The sequence below is a fragment of the Vicugna pacos genome, chromosome 7, assembly GCF_048564905.1.
Source record: "Vicugna pacos chromosome 7, VicPac4, whole genome shotgun sequence".
Taxonomy (NCBI): Eukaryota; Metazoa; Chordata; class Mammalia; order Artiodactyla; family Camelidae; genus Vicugna; species Vicugna pacos.
Window position 1 is genome coordinate 83,006,174 of NC_132993.1, and position 23,690 is coordinate 83,029,863.

The 23,690-nt window shown below is 42.2% G+C and overlaps 1 protein-coding gene across 2 annotated transcripts in view; it reads left to right on the forward strand.

Moving 5' to 3' along the window:
* The window catches only part of HECW1 (HECT, C2 and WW domain containing E3 ubiquitin protein ligase 1), a 316,328-nt gene that overhangs the window by 192,148 nt on the left and 100,490 nt on the right, over positions 1-23,690 (forward strand). For both annotated transcript variants that reach the window (XM_072965253.1, XM_072965254.1), the window contains exons 5-6: positions 9,898-9,973; positions 13,577-13,746. In XM_072965253.1, coding sequence (XP_072821354.1) covers positions 9,898-9,973; positions 13,577-13,746 — 246 coding nt within the window. The remainder of the gene's footprint in view (positions 1-9,897; positions 9,974-13,576; positions 13,747-23,690) is intronic.

The following is a 23,690-nucleotide window of genomic DNA, read 5'->3' on the forward strand; positions in this document are numbered from 1 at the left end:
CATTTCCAGTCTTGATCTAGAAACCTGGTTCCATGACATTTTGAGAAGATGACATGGTATTTAGTTTATGATTTGGATTTCGTGATAGCGGTAGGAGCATTTTGTGAATTAATTCTGTCTTGCCTGTTACCTCACTGACACGTTCATAATTTATTTTTGAAGTATGTCAAAACAGGCACTGAAAAAAAGAATTTCATCAACAATCCTATGATGATACAGAAGTCTACTACGTTTTAGTCCCTATCATTCTGAAAATCAGTGTCTAAATGAAATAATCCCATTTACACCGGGACTGCAAGAAGTCTGAAGTAATTATACAGTACAATATTCTAATTTTTAATTTCTTTCCTTCATATCTATTTCCAGTAGATTTTCCTTTGGGGCGAATTTAAGAGCAGGTTTTAATTTGTGGAAGCTGTCAATCAAATGCTACATATAAAGCATGATGAATGTAGACTTGAGTGCGCGAGCTAAAATTGCACACATGCTTTATTTACATGCAGACGATCAAGGTCGCTCAGACATTTACTGGTGGTGCCTTAGAATGATTTTGTAAGGGGGTATTTTACAAGATCTCCTGACTATTGTAGCTTTAAATTCTGTCTTCATTCCACAAAGCCGCAGGCAGAATGGGAAGGGAGTTTCTAAGGAGGATATAGAGGTTGATGGTTAGATATTGGTGTAATGCAGAATTTCTTCTAGCTGAGAGTCCACAGCCCCATTTCACCTCACTCCTAACGTGGTTTATGGTGCTCAGAGCCTCTTGCTTCTAATCCTCTTTCCTTGGGACCCATCTCCACGTCCTCAGTCTTCAACCCCCCACAATCCATGCAGGACTCTGGTCTCTCAAGTTTGGAGGTCTGCTTAGCACATAGTTATTTTGTACATCTTTGTGTAGCCTGTGGCTTCGGTAATTACTTTTCTCAGTAAACGTGTGTGTGTGAACTCCTCTCTGCTAATTACGAGGCATAGAAAACTGAACACAATAAATCCCCTTCCTCCTGAAGCCACCTGCCTGCGATGGGAAGCAGTACCAGGGAGACAGACGAGAAAGCAGGCGATAACAGAGGGCTATTCTATGTGCCGTGGTAGTGGTCATATGGGACACTTCGCGGGGGACCAAGGATGGGCAGGCGCAGAACGTGATCAGGGCTCTCTAGACAGAATAGACCAAATTATGTGCATCCTGTAGCCATAACTCCTGATTTAGCCCTTGTTTTTTCTGTTCTCCTTTAGCCCAGACCGTGCAGACATGCTATTCACATCAGCACAAGTCCCTTGAGGTTTTGATTAAACTAAAGCAGGGCAACAGTGAGACAGCTGTATTTTGGTTCACACATCACACGGACTCATTCTTCTAAAAGAGAAGAGAAGGGAAGGGAAGTCACAGCCACAACAGACATCCTCTCTCAGAGAATTTACCCAGGCCCTGCCCACAGTCACACCTCTCTAAGAGGCACCCCTGAAGTTCGGGCCCCATCCTGGCCCCACATTAAGAAACTTGCTCAGTTTTAGGCGGAGAGAGTCAAAGAGTCAAAGCTCACTCTAAAGGGTCATGTGGGGGTCTTGGGCCTGGAGACGCGGTTTGCTGAGAACGTTTCCCCATCAGCTTCATTTCAGCTTAAACAGCAGGCATTTATTTCTCACAGTTTTGGAGGCTAGAAGTCCAAGATCAAGGCGTCTGCGGGGTTGGTTTCTCACGAGGCCTCTCTCCTTGGCTTGCAGACCACTGTCTTCGCGCTGGGTCTGAAAAGTGGCCTTTTCTCTGTGCACTTGCATCCCTGATGTCTCTTCCTTTTATAAAGGACACCAGTCCTGTTGGATTAGAGCCCAAGCTTAAAGGCCTCATTTACCCTTAATTACCTCTCTAAAGGCCCCACCTCCAAACACACTGGGGGTTAGGCCTTCAACATATGATTTTGAGGGGGAAGGAGGAGGGGCAGGGTTCAATCCAAAAGAGACCCATTGTCTCCTTGAGTTGGCTCAATGCAGTCTACCCTAGATGTCTGCTGCGCATTCCCTGCGCTCCAGGAAAAATCACCCTTCCATCCATCCATCAACTGTTACTATACACACATCCACACACACACATCCACACACACACACATCCACAAACACATACACACACGCACACATACAGACTCATACACACATACACATAAACACACACATATACACATACACACACATACATACATACACACACATATACACACATGCACACACATACACAGACACACATATGCACATACACACGCATACACACGCATACACACATATACACATTCACACATACACACACATACACATACACACATAAACAAACACACATACACACACAGAGATACACACATAAACACACATACACACATACACACATGCACACGCATACACACATACACAGACACAAACATTCACACATACCACACATACATACACACACACATATACACACATACACACACATACACAGACACACACATATGCACACACACATACACACTCATACACACATACATACGCATACACACATATACATACACACATACATAAACACACATACACACATATACACGTTCACACATAAACAAACACACATACACACACAGAGATACACACATAAACACACATACACACATACACAGACACACATACACACACATACATATCCACACACACACATCCACAGAGACATACATACACACACATCCACACACACACACATCCACAAACACATACACACACGCACACATACAGACTCATACACACATACACATAAACACACACATATACACATACACACATACATACACACACACATATACACACAGACATACACATACACAGACACACATACACACACATACATATCCACACACACACATCCACACAGACATACATACATAAACACACATACACACATATACACGTTCACACATAAACAAACACACATACACACAGAGATAAACACATAAACACGCATACACACATACACACGCATACACACATACACACACAAACACACACACATATACACACACCCAGAGAAGGATTTGATTCTAATTTTCTAATCTGGGGGGACCCTTTAATGAAACAACACTGGAGAAGCCCCTGATCTTTAGCTCTTTGAAGAGCCAGTCCTATTTCCCTCATCATGTACATATAAATATAAGCATACACAGACCTGTATTTACACATATATGTATATATACCTGAAATTTTATTTTATTTTTATTGACATGAACTTAGTCATTTCTACACAATCCAACAAATGACATGAACTTAGTCATTTCGACATGAACCAAATATATACTCACCCTTTACTCTACTTTTTTAACCATGAAACACTAGAGGTTTTTAAAATTAAAATGAGGGCCAAAGTAAGTAGATAGGATGTCATCAGTTTTAACATCTAAAAATACAGAAATAGTATGTGCTCCTTGGAAATACTTATAAGCAAAGAGGAAAATTTCGCTTGTAATCCCACCCCTCAAAGAGCCTCAGGGCCCCGCAGAAAGGATTACCTCTGGCCTTGGAGCCAGCGTTGGGAACAAAGTCCACAAGTGTCCTGACGAGAAGGGTGGCCAGCCGGCATCTGGGCTCCGGGCCCCTCAGGGTCACCCGCACAGTGGCTTTTACGCAGAAAGTGCCCAGTAAATGGCTGTCAGGTTGACAACAGTCTAGTTGAAAACATCCTGGTTTCTAAATCCTAAATGGCTTTTCTAGAGAAACACTTTATGGAAGGATAAGAAATCTCAAATTATAAAGATGCTGGTTTCCAATTTGCAGCTTTCATCTCCATTGTTCAACTCCGTGGTCACACGCTAGGGAAAGGAAAAAAAACATTCCTTTAGGGAAAGGGTCTAAGAGACAGTAAGTTCTCACTTTCTGAGGACCTCTCGGAGCTGGCATGATAAATTCACTCCTTTCTGACCTGTGAGCGGCGTGAACGAAGGCACTCCTGGGAAGGCAGCCTATCAAGCGAGCGTCTGGTAGGCAGAGATGCCTGGCACCGGCAGGGGGGCCCGGTTCCCCCCCACCTCGGGCACAGGTGGGGATGCTGGCCGGAAAGAAGGGGGAGGGCTGCCCCTCCCTGGCCCACCGCATTTCAGACCTAATTAACATCCGTAGTTATCCTGTACAGCGAACTGGCATCAGGGTTTTCGCCTTTCTGGGTCTACGAGGCAAGTCAAGTACAGGTTGATTAACAAGTGAATTAACTCTGATCGCTTCATTTCTTTGGTTCAAAGAGCACAACAGGCCAGACTGAGCCGGGGCACAAAGCCCTCAAATGCGCTTACTCAAGAGTTTGTCGCCCTCCTTGCATCTCTCAATAATTAATCTCAGGTCTGGTAGATCATTAGGTCCCGCTTCCTTCAACCACCTGAACGGGGCCCCAAATTTAAGGTGCTGTGGCTGCCTGAGGAGCCAGGACCCCCACTTTTAGATCGGGGTCTTCTCCCAGGCTGTTTCTTTAAGGAGTCCCCAAAACTCAGAAGGAAATCCGTGCATTCTAATGCATAGAGATGCAGATTTTTTCCTCTCCTTTGGAGTTCTCCCTATATTATTCTTAACAAAGGGGACAGAAGCCCTTAAATTACTGAAGCTCTCAGGCATATGCCAGGGTGTAAAGGTCCCTGTCTGTGCTCAGCCGTCGGTGGGAAGTCAGACTTAACAGGCAGTCCTAGGATCTGAGCAGAGTCTGAGCCTTGGGTGATGGACAGTTTCCCTGCCCGCGGGCTTGACTGCAACTAACTTTTATGAGAAATGGCTGCTTCGTCAGAACCCAAAGAGGACCGCTTTTCAGAGGTCAGTCGAATTTTAGCATTCATGCGTTAGCACATGGGCGTGTGCACCCAAACAGATGCATTTGGACGTAGTCACTAACAGGTTGTTTTAAAGAGTTCCCTGAGTTTCACTGGAGCCTCTAATTTTATTAGCCAAGTATATACGTGTGTAATATTTTCAGATGAAAAAAAAATCTTGCTTGCTGACAAATGTCAACATTAATTACCCTGAGATTCTTTTTCTTAATCTAGCTATTTGAATTCTTTTCCTTTCTAGACCCTTTCTAGCAATTTCTAAGTCTCTTGAATTGCCTTTTTTTTTTAAAGGATTTAAAGAGCCAACCAGAGGTGATTTTGCCTTCTGTGTGTGGACGGTGACTGCTGGGGAGGAGAGAGGGGAAATTTCAAGGAGGAGGTTTATTCAAGAGCGGCAGAATCTAGCTTTTCAGAGTTACTTCTATAAGTAACGGGGACAATCACGTGGTTTATGGCCAGATCACCTGCCTTAGGAAGATCCTGCATTGTTCCCTCAGATATCCCAAATATGCATTGTTGAAATACTTTGAACTGATAAGAGTATGGACAATCTCTATTCCAGGTGAAGGACGTGGGGGTAATTATTGCTCACGGGTGAGTGTGTGTGTATGTGTGTGTGTGTGTATACACATATATGCACACACCTTGTTGGACTGATGGGAGTAGAATAGTTAAGATCACACTAAAGTCAGAACTGGATTCAAATCCCTGTTAATGTGCATTTAAAGGGGGAAAAGGCACCCTTTCAGGCCAGTAGGATACCCAGCCCCAACAATGATATGGCCATTTTTTTTTTTGCCTTATTCCTTTATATACTTGGTTCCCACTCTAAAAATCCTTTCTTGAATAATGCAAGGAGAGAATGGAGTAAAGTAAGGAATAATACCATTTCTCATAATTTTTCTTCTTACTTGAGTCTAAAATTGGATAATGTTTTTCGTATTTATTTGGCAAGCATTTGCTGCCAAATATTACAGAAAATACCGCCAACTGCCCTGTATTTCCCAAACAGTAAACAGGGATGCCAAAAAAAAAAAAAAATGAGTTTACATTCCTGACCATCAGGGTTAGCCTGTAGAATTAAGGTCCAGAAGTGGGGGTCACAGGTCCTGAGTCCTGTTCTCTGCATATCTAATCCCATAATGAACATGGACAGATATCAGTGACCACCATTCTTATTATCCAGAATTATACTACAATATGCGGCTAAGAGATCATTCTGTTACAATTTTTGAAGGCTTCCGTATTCATGTAAAAGAGGTGGGCTATCCAACCCTTTGGCTTCTCAGTTCCTAAGGCCAACCTACCTCAGCGGTCAACTGCAATCATTCTACTCTGCATCTTCCCAACACCAGTGACTGCATCTCTTCCAAATTCTCAGGTCCAAGTGCAACACTCCTGAACCGTCATCTCCACCCCCAGTCTGTTGATCCTAACCACAGGATCACCCCCATGTTTCATCTCCCTCCTTAGCTGAGATTCCACCATGTCTCACTCCCCCCTTTATCTCTCCATCACTGGAAAAATCCAACTGGGGTTAAGCCCAGGTCTGTCTACTCTTTACCTGGCAGCAGGAGAGTCTTCATGACCAGAAATCTCAAGGGGTCTCTCACGCTCCCCAGAAGGACTCACCTTTTCCCCATTTAGAGAAGGCTATTGTGTATTTTCTTCTTTTTCCTCAAACCTACAACACTCGTCCCCTCTCCATATGACCTGCCTGCCTTCACTGAGAAAATGGAGGTGACCAGAACCCAACCATCTTGCCTTCCCACTCCCCACTTTCCACTTCCCATCGGCCTGCCTGCACGTGGATCCCCTGGCTGTGCCACCGTCACGTCCCCACTGTCTCACGTCCAACTCTCCACTGATGCACAGGACCCTGTCCCATTTTGCCTTTTAAGAAACTCCCATCCTGAGATTAGATCTGTCTTCTGCATAGTTAATTCTCCTGTCCTCTGGAACATTCTCACCTCATCACATACCATTTCTGCTCAAAACTGGCTTCATTTCATACAATGTTCTTTCCACAGCCTTCATGTCCTGCGTGGTCCGCCCCCTCCTACTCCCGTCTCCAGCCTTTCCACTTGTTTCCAGCCATTCTGCTTGTCTTTCTGAGCCTTGGACGCAGCAAGCTGGTCTTGGTGTTTCATGCGTGGAGCGCTCCCCCACCCCGATATTGGAGTGGCTTACTCCCTGTCTTCATTTAAGATTTTGCTCACTGTCACCTCCTCCGAGGGGCCTCCCTAACCACCAACCTAGTCTCTGCACACCTCCAGTCACCCTCGTGCACCATCACGCTTTGTTTTTTTGTTGTTGTTGTTCATGATGGTCATGATGTGATTCCCTTGTGTTTGCTCCCCTATTAAGGTATAGTTTCTAAGGTCAGGGATGCGCCTGCCTGTCCTACCCAGGGTGGTTTCCCAGGACCAACTAGAACAATACCAGGCACTTGGCAGGCCCTCCGTAAAACATTTGTACCCAGTGGGCACGAGTGCAGACCTCGGCTCAGCCACTTAACTTGGTGGCCTTTAACTTCTCTGAGGCTCAATTTCTGAACCTACGATGACATGGATGAGTGAGAGAAACAGGACCCACTTCACAGGACTGTTGAAAGGCTGTCTGAGGATGCGGTGGGATGATGCCAGAGAACGCTCTCAGCACTTGCCCACCATGTAGTGAGGATACAGTAAGGGTCTCACGAGCTGGTCCCATGAATGTCTCTCTGTGGGTCCGCTCCAGCTCGCTGGTTGCAAAATACATGGATTTCAGTATCAGAGCTATACAGAGAAGCCAAATACATACTTGGACCACATACAGAAAGGTTGACAGTACCAAAAATAATCAGTTACTACCTATAAACAAGGGTTTAATTCCTTCATTCAAGATGTTTTCTTTAAAGAATTCACTGCCCCTAGAATGGTACCTGTGAGATGCATGGATGGCTGAGGGGATGGATGGATGGGGAGCAGTTTGAAATGATGGCTGAGCTGTGGGTTATAGTTTAACAAATATTTGTAAGAGAATAACTAGATCGGAAGTACTTCTAGTGCCCACGCTAGTCGTGTCACTTACAGACCTTGTCCTTGAAAATCACAACCTTGGAAAGGAAGGGGGTGGGTGTGAGGTTCTTTGATGCTGACCAGTATTTAATGAAAGAGGGAAAACTCTCCCGCCCTGTGGAGAGGAGGGGAGGTGCCCACTCATCATGTGGTCCAGCTAGTTGAGGGAGCAGGCACCGAGCGCCTAGAGGGTCAGCTCATCCGTGGACCTTAGCGGGCTTCCCTTAGGATCTCTCAGAAGATGACCATCCCTGTGTCGTGTCACTGGACAACAGACACTGCACTAGAGACAGACACATGTTTTTGCCCAGAACTTAAGTATATTTAAAACAAGTGTAAACATGAGAACCCATCTTAGAAATCCTAAAGCAAGTCAGTGATGGGGAGATGTTTGTATGAAAGCAAAATCATTTCATAGGCATCTTTTCAGGAACGCCTTTCATTTGATGAGAAGTAAATACTGTCCCCATCACACCACACACTCCGGTGGATGAACGATGGCGCGCACCCCTCCCTGGGTGCCCCCTCACGGTGCCCGTCTGTTCAGTCGGAGGGAGTGGGTGGTTGCAAAGAGCTCAGTGCAAAATACAGTCTTTGTCTTGCACTGAACAGACTGTCTGACCCAGATGGAGAGACAGCTGACGCACTTCCTATGATCTACATTAAAGGTTTTTAAAGGTAGGACTGAAGCAGTTTTTTTTCCCCCTCCAACCTCAAAGGTTTAGACACACAGACTTAGCTCTTGTCACTCCTCCATCCTTAGCTGGACTTACTGGTGGCAAAAGCCAGATCTGAAGGACAGTGACTTTGAGGCATCTCACAATCTGTAAGAAAGGGACTGTAACAAAGGGGAAAGGGTGGGAGGGATAAATTAGGAGTTTGGGATTAACAGATACACACTACTATATATAAAATGGATAAACAACAAGGACCTACTGGAATAGGGACCTAGGTTCAATTTCTTGTAATAAGTATAATGGAAAAGAATCTGAAAAATATACGTATGTATGTGTATGTATAACTGAATTGCTTTGCTGAAACTAACATTGTAAATCAACTACCCTTCAATAAAAAAATTAGATTTAAAAAAGAGATTCTAAATTCAGAGAGAACGCAAAGAAAGAGATCGGCCAAAGGGACTCTCTCTTTTACTCAACACCCTCTTCCAGTCACCAGGTTCCATCCATGTACCACCTAGTGGTACAAGCCTCCCCTCTCCTCTCTATCCCCCTCCCGCACTGTCAAGACCCTCCTTACTGTTTGCCTGGACCACTGCAGCTGTCTCCAAATTAGTCCTCCGCCTCTATCTTGTGTTTTCTAATTTCATGGTTCTCAGCCTGGGGTGCACCCTGGACTCCCCTGGGGAGCATTAAGGATGGATGCCAGTCCCACCCCCAGAGAGTCTGCCTCCCCTGGTCTGGACAGCCCCTTTGCCCCACAGAAAGTGCATTGTGACCTCCAGGCTGCCTCTGAACCAGTCTTCAGAGCACAATCTAAGTAAGCATTGTGCTCTCCTCTCCAGAGCACCTCTGATCATCCTCAACGAGTATGTATTACTTTTTTAAAGTAAATTTTATCTTTTGAATAAAATGCTGTTTACTAACAAATAAAGCCAAACCTTCAATGGCTCTCTCTTGCCTATAGGGTCGAGTTCAAATTCCTCAGTATATGCCACAAGCAACAAACAAACAAACAAAAACAAAATTAAATGAAAATAAGTAGTTTTAAAGGGCCTCTAATATTACAGTAATTATGTTTGTTGATTTCCATTTCTCCGAAAAGCACCCTCACCCCCACTAGCATTTCCCGCTCTTTTACTGGGAAAGGCATTAGGTTGCTAACAGCTTGTTTTAATCAATAGTAGCCTAATGAAATCACAACACTGCTGGGGTTTTTTTTGGGTTTTTTTGGTATTCTGCAAGTAGAGAAATTACTGTGATTAAGCATGCTTGTGTCAGAGTGTTATCTAGTCCAATGCTTGTTTTATTTGTCTCTTCTTTTCCTTCTTCTTACAGATCTTTAAAAGCATTGGCACTGATGAGACCGTGCAAGGGCAAGGAAGCCGGAGACTGATCAGTTTTTCTCTCTCAGGTATGTTTCGTTCACCTGAAGGTCTTGTAGAGAGGATGAGAATGTCAGTCAACAGTCAGGAGACTTCTTCATCTTGACTCAGCCTCTCTGTGCTCAATTTCTGCAGCTGTAAAACGAATATTGAAATTAGATGCTCCATTCTCACAAAGATATTGGGTGATTCAATAAGAAATAGATGCGTTCCTGAGGTGATACGAGATGATGAGAAGCGAAGTTACTATTCTAGTTTTCCTCTATTGCCAACCAGCAGTAATTGAGGGTTTATAAAGTGGAGGTAAGGGAAAGCCTGGGGATAGAAGCAGCTAGCGGACCCTTTGTCTAAATAAAATCTCACATGAAGCCCAACTGGTAAAATGGATAAAAACTGAGCTGCTCAGAAAAAGTGAATTTATGGCAAGACCAGTGAAATCCAAATAAAGCCTGCAACTTAGTTAATAATATTTAGGTAATAGTTAAGACTAATTTAATTTTTTAGTTTTCATAACATACCATAGTTCTGTAATATGTTAACAATGGGGAAACTGGGTAAAGGGTATTGTATCATCTCTGCAACTCTTCTGTAAATGTAAAATAATTTCAAATTTTTAAAATATGAAGAAAATATTAAGTTGCTTTGGCTAAAATGATATACAAGGTTCAGACCCCAATGCATTCAATTTCACCTTAAGTAGTCTTTGTGAAGAGGCAATGGCATGTAGCTCTAGGATTCTGTTGAGCACAGTTTGAAAACTATGGCTTTAGATTATTGTCAAACCAACGAATGTTTTAGGCCATAAATGTCAGAGATCTGAGATCACAGAAATTAAGTGCATGAGTGTTCATAGGAGATGGACAGTCAACGGAGGCTTTTCATGTCTAAATGACCCCCCAGTAAAGCAAATGTTTGTCTAAAGATCCACTGATAAGTGATAATAACAAGGTTGTAGGATAGATGGTTAATATACAAAAAGTCAGTCACTTTCCTATATACCAGCAATGAACAAATGGAATTTAAATTAAAAACACAATACCATTTACATTAGCATTTCCTAAAATGAAATGCTTAGGTATAAATCTAACAAAATATGTATAAGATATTTATAAGGAAAACTACAAAGCTCTGAAGAGCTAAATAAATGGAGATATATCCCATGTTCATGGATAGGAAGACTCAATGTTGTAAGGATGTCAGTTCTTTCCAAATTGACCTGTAGAATCAATGCAATCCCAATCAAAACTCCAGAAAGTCATTTTGTGGATTCTGACAAACTGATTCTAAAATTTATAAGGATAGGCAGAAGACCCAGAATAGCCATCACGTTGAAGGAGAAGATCAAAGTTGGAGGACTGACACTACCCGATTTCAAGACTTACTATAAATCTACAGTAATCGAGACAGTGTGGGACTTGTGGGAGGGAAAAAAGAACAGAATAATTGGACCAGTGGAACAGACTAGAGAGCTCAGAAGTAGACCCCCATATAGTCAACTAATCTTTGACAAAGGAGCAAAGACAACACAATGGAGCAAAATAGTGCCTTCCACAAATGATGCTGGAACAGCTGGACATCTACACACACAAAATGAATCTAGACACAGACCTCATTTCCTTCACAAAAATTAACCCAAAATGGATCATAGACCTAATTGTAAAACATGAAACTATAAAACTCTTGGTCCTAAGATAACAGGAGAAACCTTAGATAACCTTGGGTAGGATGGTGCCCTTTTAGATACAACATCAGAGACACAGTACATGAAAAAAAACTGGATATGATGGACTTCATTTAAAAAAAAAACTTCTGCTCTGCAAAAGACAATGTCAAGGGAATGAGAAGACAAGCCACAGACTCGGAGAAAATATTTGCAAAGGACACACCTGATAAAGGACAGTTAATCCAAAATATATAAAGAGCTCTTAAAACTCAACAACATGAAAACAAACAACCCAGTTGAAAAATGGGCCAAAGATCTTATCAGACAGCTCACCAAAGAAGATATACAGATGGCAAATAATCATATGAAAAGATGCTCCACATCATACTTCATAAGGGAAATGTAAATTAAAACAAACAAGATACCACTATGTACCTATGGAATGATGAAAATCCAGAACACTGAAATCACCAAATGCTGGTGAGGATGTGAAGCAACGAGAACTCTCATTCATTGCTGGGAGGAATCCAAAATAGTAGACACTCTGGAAGATATTTTGGTAACTTCTTTCAAAGCTAAACATACTCTTACCACATGACCCTGCAATCACGTTCCTTGCAAATTACCCAAATGGGTTGAAAACTGCGGTGCATTCAAAAACCTAACACAGATGTTTATAGCAGTTTTATTTGTGATTGCCAAAACTTGGAAACAACCAAGACATCTTTCAGTAGATGAATGGCTAAATAAACTGTTGTACATTCAGATAATGGAATGTTATTCAACGCTAAAAAGAAATGAGCTATCAAGTCATGAAAAGACATGAAGGAATCTTAAAGCATATTACTCATTGAGAAAAGCCAATCTAAAAAGATTATATATTGTATGTATTCCAACTATATGACCTTCTGGAAAAGGTAGAACTATGGAGACAGTAAAAAGATCAGTGGTTGTTGAGGATTAGGGGAAGGAGAGATGAATAATCAGAGCACAGAGGACTTTTAGGGCAGTAAAAAAAAAAAAATAGTACCACACTTTAGAATTAATTCAATGTATTTTTACATTTATTTCCTTCATTTATGTATAATTATGAACAATTTTTGGAAAATACTTCAATAATGGAAAAAATTTAATTTTACCTCTTGTTATTATAAACACATTTCCAATAAGTGTAAAATTATTTCAAATTATCTCAGAATAACCATACACCATTATCACAATTGACTTCTCTCTCTCTCTCTCTTTCTCACTTTCTCTTCCCACACACACACAGCATGAAATTGTACATGACCAGACACTTGCAGTTACATGCAATGTTCAGTTTTCAAAGCCTTGGCCCCCTGACAGCATGATTTCTCCTCAAAACTCTCCTCATTGATATGCGTTAGCTCCATGGAAGCCTTGTTTTCTTTTTTTCTTCTTTCTACTCTCCGTGCTCTTTGCTCTTTGAACTCTCATCTTTCTCTTTTTTTTCTCCTTATTCTCTCTCTCCTTACTCAGTGGAGATCACATTTGCTGTGAGACCTCAGCCCTTGTTTTTCTACGTCTCCACTTTGAAGAATTTTTGCCTAGACCCATTGAATTTTCAAAGTTGGATTTCTTCCCTCAGGGTCCACCCAAGTTTCCAGAGGTGACCCTTAGCCCCTCGCCCCAGTCTGCCTGAGGAATGCCAGAAGTCCAGACCAGTAAGGGCCAATGGTCCTTTCTTCAAAAGCATAGTTAACCACAATGCCCATTGTATTGATTTATTACAGGGATTTTGTACCAAAACAATTTAATACATGTCTTGAAATGTTGCATATAGTGAGTTCTGTAGACGTATCAGTCCCTATTTATAATTAAGTGAAAAATGGTCAAAAGATTTCATTTTTTTTCTGTTTCAGATGGACTTTTTCTCCTTGTGTAAGGCCTGATAGAATCTTTAATCTCTCTAAGACACATCCAAATTAAAATATCCTTTATCTTATAGATTTCCAGGCCATGGGGTTGAAGAAAGGGATGTTTTTCAACCCAGACCCTTATCTGAAGATTTCCATTCAGCCTGGGAAGCACAGCATCTTCCCCGCTCTGCCCCACCACGGACAGGAAAGGAGATCCAAGATCATAGGCAACACGGTGAACCCCATCTGGCAGGCCGAGGTGAGTGCCCGGGCTCTGAAAAGAAGCTGAAGTGACAAAACAAAATGACAGATTGTGAAGCCCACATGCTATTCCCTCCCTTCTTGGAGCCCCAAACTCTGCTGCTAAGTTCATGGTCTCTTGGTCCTAGAGAGGAGCCGTGTTCTCTTTGAGTTGCAGATCCTAGGAATCTTGATCGATTTCTCAGGGCAGTACCCAGAAACTGTTCATTGCAGCTACACTCGGTAGCTACATGCATTCAGCCTTCTGTACCTGCAGTTTCTGCATCCAGGGATTCAACCCTCCATGGATGGAAAATATTTGAGAAAAAAATTCTAGAAAGTTCCAGAAAGCAAAACTTGAACTTGCTGCACACCAGTAACTTTTTCCATAGCATTGTGTTGCATTTTTAACTATTTAGGTAGCATTTACACTGCATTAGATATCATAAGTAATCCAGAGATGATTCAAAACATGCAAGAGGATGAGCATTCATACACAACACTACGCCATTTTATATAACGCGCTTGTGCATCTGTGGATTTGATATTGGGATGGGTACTGGAACCAATCCCCCGTGATACTGGGGGATGACTGTAATAGCCTCTTCGTCTGAGTCTCAGCCTGCACCTGAAGGCAGGACAGCTTCTCTCTGCCTTTGTGTAAGAAGGAAGAGACACCTTTTGATCCAAATAGTCTCACACTCTTCCTGTGCATGAGGTTCTTAAGCGAGAGTGTGAAATGTGCCCGTCCGGACCAGTTCCAGAGATTCTGAAACTGTCAGAGTCCTGGGACAGGTAACTCAGGAAGCCCAAGGGGGTTGCATATCGTTTGATTTAAATAGACACGAAGCCTAATGGCTCATGCCATCTCTCTGGTTTGCACGGTGCTAGTCAACCTGCTGGAGTATGGAGTAGTTTGTTTCGGCTGATGAAGGCTCTTCTCTCCCACATGTGTCTCCTCCACAACAAAGCTAATCAGGCCGAGCATCACAGTGACTAAGTCCTGTTCTAAAGAATGTCACAGCCATTGGACATCTAGCTTTGAGGGTACTACCTGCAAACTGCATGCACTGGGGAGCAGAGAGACACAGGGCATGAGGGTGCACTGTATAATGTAGGGGTTAAAAGCACAGCTTTGCAGCCACACAGAGCTTGCTTCACAGTCCAGCTCACAGTACCAGTTGTGGAATGTTGAGGAATCAGTTATCCTCAATCTGAGCCTCAGATCCTCCACATCAGGCTGGTACTGGTGGAAATGTGCTATTCCTACCCCCGGCCCTCATTTTGGGCAGAGTTCCTCCCTTTATTCTTCAAAGTAGAGCATCTCTGATGGAGAACTTTCAAGCATCCTTGACCAGAAAGTGTAATTAGATATTTGGGGCCAAAGCATTTTTGTTACCTCTTAAATTATACCACCTACTTCTAGGCTCAATTAAGCCTGACCCAGGCTTTACAGAAGAACAACATTAGAGCTTTTTTTCTTAAGTGGCCATAACTGAAATGAAGTTGTACTTAAACTTCCTACTACTTTGGTTATCAACAGGCTCTGAAGCACCCATAGTACCACAAGCATGGAATAATGAATCTTACATTATTGATTCCTTTAGTGCTGGCTACTCTCACCAATTATTTATGGACTCCTCACTGTGTTCCTGGGCATAATGCAAGGTGCATGAAAGAAAAAAAAAAAAAAAGCCTCCCTCTCCTGAAGAAGTTTAGAGCAACTTGTGTAAGACATTTAGTTATAAAGGCATTAAAGTCTCAAAGAACAGGTGCAAGATCCAGCACCATCAGAATATTGTTTGGTTGAAGAATGTCAACCACAATCCACTTTACGTTCTGAAGTTGTTTCTGAACCTTTAGTTGAGATTTATTTTGCTCCAGAAGGACACTGGCAAACACTCACTCTTCCTCTGCCTTTGACCTCCTCCATTGTCTCCGGCGTGCTGTGGCTGAGGTTAGCATCCTAAAGTAAGTTTCTCCACGTGTCTCCCTGATGAGGCTCAGACTGGAGATAACTGATTTCTCAAGTTAAACAACAAGTAGCTGGCTGAGCCGTGATGTAAACCAAGGTTTGTGTGAATGCAAAGCTCTACTTTCAAAGCCCCTAAGTTAGACCGCAGTGCCCAGTGCCCAAATGTGGAAGTCCCAGCCCCTGTGCAGAACATTCAAGGTCTTCAATGACCGGGCATTGCTTACATCGTGTGTCAGTTAGGGATGCATCTGGCTCTGAGCTAGAAGTCTGGCCAGCTGTGATGTTTCTCACAAACAAGAAGTCCAGAGGGAGGTGGTCCAGGCTGTGCAGCTACTGAATCCAGCCACCAGGAGCCCGAGCTCGCTGGGTCTTCTCATCACACCTTAGCGGCTGGCTCTCATCTTCCCGTCTTAAAGCTTCAAACTCTAGTGCCAGGTAGGTAGGAAGCAGGAAGGTCAGACAAGCTTTCTCCTTGACAGAGGGATGGCTTATGATTGGAGTCTTATTATTAGACAGAGATTTTAAATAGTTTGTATGTGTTTTTAAACGTAAAAAGCTAGAGTTAACTAATAATAAGGTAACTATTTAATCAAAAATTAAATTGCACTCTTGGCCTGGACAAGGCAAACAGGATCAAAAACACAAAATCCCTTTTATGGAAGAAAAGCGTCCTTCAAAAAGCAAAGCTGACACTGGTGGTGTGTGTGCAAGAAACCCTAACCGGCAGCCCTTCCCCAGGACAATAGTTTTTAAAATAAAAATTTTTGAAGTTCCCTGATGCGGATGATCGTCATCTAAGCAGCAAATGAGTTCGGTTATGGGTCAAACTCTTAAGGCTGCAACACCAGCTTGAGAACACTAGGGGCGCCACTCCAGCGGTACTGCCTCTGGTTCCCAGGTGGCGCCTGAGCTTCATCCTGAACTTGGACTCAGAGGCAGAGTTTGGTGTCGAGTGGCTAAAGCAGTTCTTGTAGTTCTTGTCTGTTAGCATCATTTTGCAGCCTCTGAAGAACTAAGATGGAAATGGAGGTTTCGAGAGCAGCTGTAAAACTCGATGCATCCTAATTTCTCGCGAGGGGATAGAGTGAGCTGGATGAGGGGTCAGTCCCCACGGAGCCGGCTCACGTGGGCTCCTAGAAGCCACCGTGCCCATCTCTTCCTGACTCCACATTGAGCGAAGTCAGCCACGATGGGAGTACTTGCACCAAGAAAACTGGCAAATTTTACAAATCAGAGTTGGAACTGAGTAGTGCTTCTTTCACTGGGTGAAATTTGTTAAGCTAAAGACCAACGCCAAAAGCAGCATCCGACTTTGGCTGTGACCAACAATCAAAGGCAGGGTTAGAGTTGGGGAGAACCAAGCTAAGTGGATTTCTGAGCATGAAGTCTTGAGAAAAACAGAACCCAAGCACAGATGAACCAAAGAGGAGGACCTAGGAATCGGGAAAGACAAGGAACAGGAATAGCAGAGCAGACGGGTGGGAGACGACCCAAGGAGTGTCAGAGATGATATGCAGTTGTCTCTGGCAGATCTACACAAAAGCCACATTTAAAGAATGAAAAAGAAATAGCCAGTGGGGTTTAAAGCATAGAAATGGCCAAATCCTATAGACTCTCTTTGCTTACACAACAGAAATTCTGCTTCAGGAAAGCCCATTTCTGATGGCGACTCCACCCTCCCCATCTTTCCCTCCTTCAGGCTTGTCTTGCAGGAAGTATTGGCTGTGCCCAGTGAAAAATCTCGAGTCATATCAGGCTTTAATCTATTTAGCTTTCTCAGCCTTTTTCAGTGCTTTGGATAATTAGCCTAGAAAAAAAATTTAATAAAGAAATAGGAACAAAAGCCAGTGAAAGGAACAGCATTGTTTATGTTTAAAAAAAATCAGGAAAAATCAATAGGTTCTTGTCATATTATCAATGACTTGAATTTGCAGTTTTGTCACAACTGGATTACTGTGTTTACGCTATCGATTTCATATATTACAAAATTATGACTATAGCAATATTATGATTAATTAGCTAATTTCACATTTTCTGGGATTTTAGTTATTTTTGTCACAAGCTTCTGGTAAACATTTAGGCCATTAGCTATATCTAACCTTGGCCAAAAGGCCATTACATTTGAGAGAGTCATTCAATGGATGTGGGTAAACTTCGTATATTTGTGAGAGAGACATGCAGACAGAATTGATACAGCACAAGTCCAGTGATTTACAGGGTGATTGGAAGGGGATGCTGTGCAGCCCAGAAGCTTTCAAACCCAGCTAAAATGACCAAGAGGACATTTGAGAATCAGATATTTTATATACCTTCCAAATCACACACAATAAATAGGCAGGTGGGCAGACAAGCTGCTTAATTCAGCTGTCTCCAATCAGCAGAGTGATGCCATAATCAGTTTTCATTTCTTCCAGTCACTGTGTTCAGCTGTGCTCGACTGTCTCTTAAAGATGTCTTGGGTACATCCTATCACTTCCTGGTCACTTTGTGTTATTAATAAGCCAATCAAGTCTCATTTCATGTTTAGTTTAAATCTTTTTTACTCCTGTTCACCGCAGACCAGGACTGTGGCTTCTGAGGGTCTTGGAATGGAAAGGAGACATACTCTGTTCTTTGTTCCCTTCTCCCAACTCCTGCACTTTTAAGAGAAACAAAATCATGGCAGAGATCTGGGGGTCCCCTTACCTTTTCCTTCAGAGATAATGGCCCTACTGTTGGGGGCTAAGATTGGGAAAAGGGGAGACAGAGATTTTCTTACCTAATGGTCTGCCTGATGCTGGAGAAGAGAGGGGTTCTAACCTCAGTGTTGGCCTGTCTCTTTAGATACGTGGCACTCAGTGACCTGACATTGCCTATGAGCACAGAAGTGCCAAATCTAAGGCCACACAGCATCCTGTATACGCTGAAAATATTTACGTTACTTCTTGTTCCTGGAAATATACAAAATGCGTACAGTACAGCAAGATTAAATATATTTAAATATAGATGAGATAAATGAAACCAGAGAAAATTTTGAGTAAAAAGTGAGATAAAGTTAGTACATAAAACGAATGTCCAACAAATTACACACCCTCTAGAACATTAGGAATGACCAAGAAGGAAGGGGCTACTGATCTCAGAGGAGAGTCACACAGGTAGCACTCAGCCTGGCATATATATATATATATGTGACATGTGTTACAATGATACTGTATACACACACACACACACACACACACACACACACACACATTTTTTTCTATTTACTTTCATAAAGTTGCCCATAAATAATATATACAAAAATGTGGAGACTATATCAATAGATAGATGATAGATAGAAAGATAGATACATACATACATACATAGGAAGGTAGGTAGGTAGATAGATAGATAGATAGATAGATAGATAGATAGATAGAGAGATTCTACCTGACTAATGGTGGGATTATGTCCCAATAAACCCATCATAAGTTGAAAATATCATAAGTCAAAAGTGCATTTAATATCTCTTAACCAACCGAACTTCATAGGTTAACCTAGCCTGTCTTGAATGTTCTCAGAACACTTACATTAGCCTACAGTTTGGCAAAATCATCCAACACAAAGCCTGCTTTATACTAAAGTGATTAATATCTCATGTAACTTACTGAATTCTGTACTAAAAGTGAAAGTGAAAAATAGATGTCTGGGTACAGAGTGGTTGTGGACGTTATCAGTTGTTCGCCCTCACGATCGCGTGGCCAGCTGGGAGCCGTGGCTCTCTGCTGCTGCCCAGCATCACGGGACAGTATCATCTTAACACGTGTCACCAGCCCGAGAAAAGTTCAAAATTCAAAACTCAAGGTATAGTTTCTACTGAATGTATTGTAAAGTCAAAATGTCCTAAGCTGACCCATCCTAAGTCAGGGACCATCTGTATATATCATGATTTTTTATATCTCTACTGTATCTCTTTTTATTAATCTGATGCCTTAACTTATAATTTATAAACTGGGGGAAAAAAGCCCTGAAATTTGTGGATGGTAAACTCTTGAAGTGTTTGTGTATTTGAATATCTTTATTTTTACTTCATTCTTGAATGAGAATTTAATAGGTATAAAACTCTGGGTTGACAATTATTTTTTCCCCTCAGTATTTTGAACTTTAACTGGACACAAAATGCCAATTTCCCAAACTGTCATCTACCTAACAGCAGTCGTACCACGTCTCTCCCATGACACCACACACACCCCAGGGGAGGCGCCACAGTCAAATATAGAGACTGCATTCTATCTTTGCCCGTTTGCAGAAGTAAAGCCTTTTGTCACTGACAGTAAGGAAATCTTTTTCCCCTTGTGTAACTCAGTGCTTCTCATCAGAGCCCTTTTTTCCTGGAACTCTCGACATCACATAGAAACCAGTTGGGGGACACTGTAGCACACTGATTTAAACACTAACTGTCAACAAACAGCTCTGCATACCTGTTCAGAAGGTATCCTCACCCTGCTGTTACTTACTCTAATTTAGATTATTTCACTAAGTTTCTGTTGTTGCATAACAGATTACCACAAATCTAGCAACTTGAAACAATTGCTATTTATTATTTCACAGTCCTGTAGATCAAGAGTCTGGGCACAGCCTAACTGGATTCTGTGCTCAGGGTCTCCAAGACCGAAAGCAGGGACGCTGGAAATCAAGGATGCTGGATGAGCTATGTTCTCTTCTAGACCATTTACAAGATCATTGGGGTTGTTAGCAGAATTCAGGTCCTCACTGGTTGTTGGCTGGTGGCCACTCTCAGCTCCTAGAGGCTATTCTCTGGTCCTTACCACATAGCCTTCTCCATCATCAAAGTCAGTGATGAGGAATCTTCCTTGCATTGACTCCCTCTCGCACTTCCATCTCTCTGACTTCAGAAAGTGTTCAGTTTTTTCAAAAGGGTTCGCCTCACCTGATTAGGTCAACCCACCCAGCTAATCTGCCTTTTGATTAACTTGGGCTCCACTGATTGGTTACCTGGTTGCCTGGTTACACGGGCATGACATCCATCATATTCACGGGCCCCACCCACACTCCAAAAGGGCATTATATGAGATGGACAGGGGGATCTTGGGCATCTCAGTATTCTCCCTACCACATTTTTCACTCTTCAATGCCAGCCTGTGTCAGTGGCCACATCTCACATCCAGATGAAGAGTTTCATTTCAGAAAAACTCATCACTATAATATAACCCTTAGACTTCCTACCAGAGCAATCACTAGTATGGCTTGGGCACTGAAGGGTCAATCTAGCATTTGTAGATGAGTGTATTTTAGGTCACCTATAAGCTTGGATTATAGTCCACTTTCACAACATCAGTGTGGGATAACAGAGTGAAATTACCTCAGGGAGTAGCCAGTCACTCATTCCCTCATTTGTTGATGTGGATTTCTATATTCAAATTACACATTTCTACATGCAAATAGCTATACTAAAAACAGATACTACATATTAACCACAAGAAAATGAATAATGTGATAAGAACCATAGAGGAGATATTGAAGCAGAAGAAAGAACAGTTATCAGAAGTCAGAAAAGACTTCACAGAAGAAATTCTATTGAATGGGCTTTTAAAGGATGAGTAGGAGTTTGGCATGGCTGGGAAGTTGGGAAAAAAACAACTTCTAGGAAAATAGTCCCTGAAAAATGTGTGAAAGAAAATGAGGTTGTCAGAGAATGTACATAATACATGCAATTAGAAAGGTTGACAGGAACCAGATGTGTCGTTAGGAAATTTGGATTTCATCCTGTAAGTGAGAAAAAGTCAGGGGAAGTTATTATGCAAGAGAATAGAAGGATCAGATCTGTGTTTCAGAAGCATAAATTTACTGGTAACTGTAAGAAAGAAACTGAAGACTAGAAGACCAGTTAGGAGGTTATTGTATGAGTGGGAATGACAGGGGCCAGTGACAGCAGAAGTGAGGAGGAGAGAATGAACTCTAGAGAGTTTAGACTCAACGACTGATTGGATATAAGCTCCTGAAGGTGGGAAGAACAAACTGTGTTGACCAAGGTGTACAGTTGAGGAACTTCGCCTCTGACGATGACAATTTACCAACAAAGAAAATGCAGACAGTGACGTTGAGAGAACGGTTCTTTTCCTTCTTAGGGACACTGTAAAGTAGACACAGAAAGGTTAATTAAGGTGCTTATGATCACACAGCAAATTTTGGTCTTCTTGGTTTCCAATCTAGTATCTAATCCCATTTCTTCTTTGTATGTGCTCAAGCGAATCATCTTCAGAAGCAAAAGACTTAGAGATACAGATATAGATGTAGATAAGGACATGGATATAGAAACAGATTATCAATAGAATACATGTATGTAGGATGTATAATAAATATTTTTGTATTTGACATATTTTAAGTATGATATACAGTTATGTAACATGTTTACAAGAACACACATGCAGACCTTGCTTCCTACTCAGTCAAGCCACGAGTAAATCTTGGCCTCACTTTGCCATAGCAGTGCCTGCAAATAAAATGAATAATATTCTGTCCTGTGGCTGAGTTTTCTCAGAGCCTGATGTGGAGGTGCTGGAGACCCAGTTAAGATCCAGTTCACTTGTTCTTATGCATAAAAGGAAACATAAGCTTTCCATATATCACAAATTTGTAAGAGCAGCTTTTACTATTCAAAGCAATTAGATTCCCTGCAGATAACAGGGCTTCTGTCTCAGCAGGATTCTGACACTTCCTTCCTGGGATACAGTCAGGCTGCGCACGGCGTGGCGTGGCAGACCCCAAAGGCATCACCTCTTAATAGAAAGCCCTATAATATTGCTAATGAGAGAGAAAACAATTGCTCTTGATTCAATTATTGCTCTGCTAGTGGAACTGTTTTTCTGTCTCTTCTTGGACTTGACTGTAGTCAGCACTCTATTTGGCATTTTTAAACTCAATGAATAGTGTCACCTGAATGGACAGTCACATGCCATGCAAGTTTCTAAAGAAGAGTAGCTGCAGTTTGCATGCTCCATTTACTTCCTTCCTGCTTTCCTTCTCCTTGGAGAACTTCTGCCTAGGAAGCAACCAAGACTAATCCATTTAACTTCCATTAGTGTTAAATAATGATGTTGACTGAATGGCACCAGGCAGTCTCTCACGCGTGGAGTTGGTGTTTTATTTTCCCCTGATGGCTGTGAGAGAAGAGAAGCAAAACTAGATGCCCCTTTAACTACATATCATGGCCTATTTCACACAACAGTTTGGACCACTCCTGCCGCACATCACCAGGCATCCAATCTTGGCTTTGCGTTTGTATTCCTGCCTTACTCCCAAATAGCCTCCTACCTCTTCAAATGTAACAAGACCCAAAACAAGTTAACCATCCTTACCACTTTTTAATTCTCAACCCTTCCCAACATCCATAAGTCTATGAGTGGGCATGAATGAATCACTGAACTTTTGGTCTCTCCGACTGGGGTCATCTTTTCTCACACCTGTCCCTAAATGCCTAAGCGAAAGTACTTTCCAACTCATACTGCACGTGTCTCTGAAATTCCCCACAACTACTTCTTCATTTTTGATTATAGTTCCTCCACTCCCATTGAGGTCCTTACTGTCTTGGCTACATCAAGACAATGATGGGTCCCATTATTTCCTCAGCTACAACTTTATTAGAACTTTCTGCCTGTGACACCATCTTCCCTTTCTCCCCAAGACCTAAACCATTATCCTGGATGATCAGTGTCCACATGAATGACCCATCAGATTCTCATTTCCTTAACCTCTTCCATCTCATTGACCTTTACTTCCATCTGTCACCAGTCATCCATTTCAGTGCAACCCTAGATGGTGTGAAAACATCACAAGCTCTCCAGCTCTCTCTTTACTGGTCCTTCCACACTCAACCCCCGGCTTCCATGAGTCTTTACCTTCATTACTTTGGGACAGTCAGTCACTCAGCCCCTCTCTTCATTTCTAGCTCTCAGTCCTCCCACATGCTCTCAGTCTTGCAAATCCAGTCTTGGGAACTGTGAGCTCCT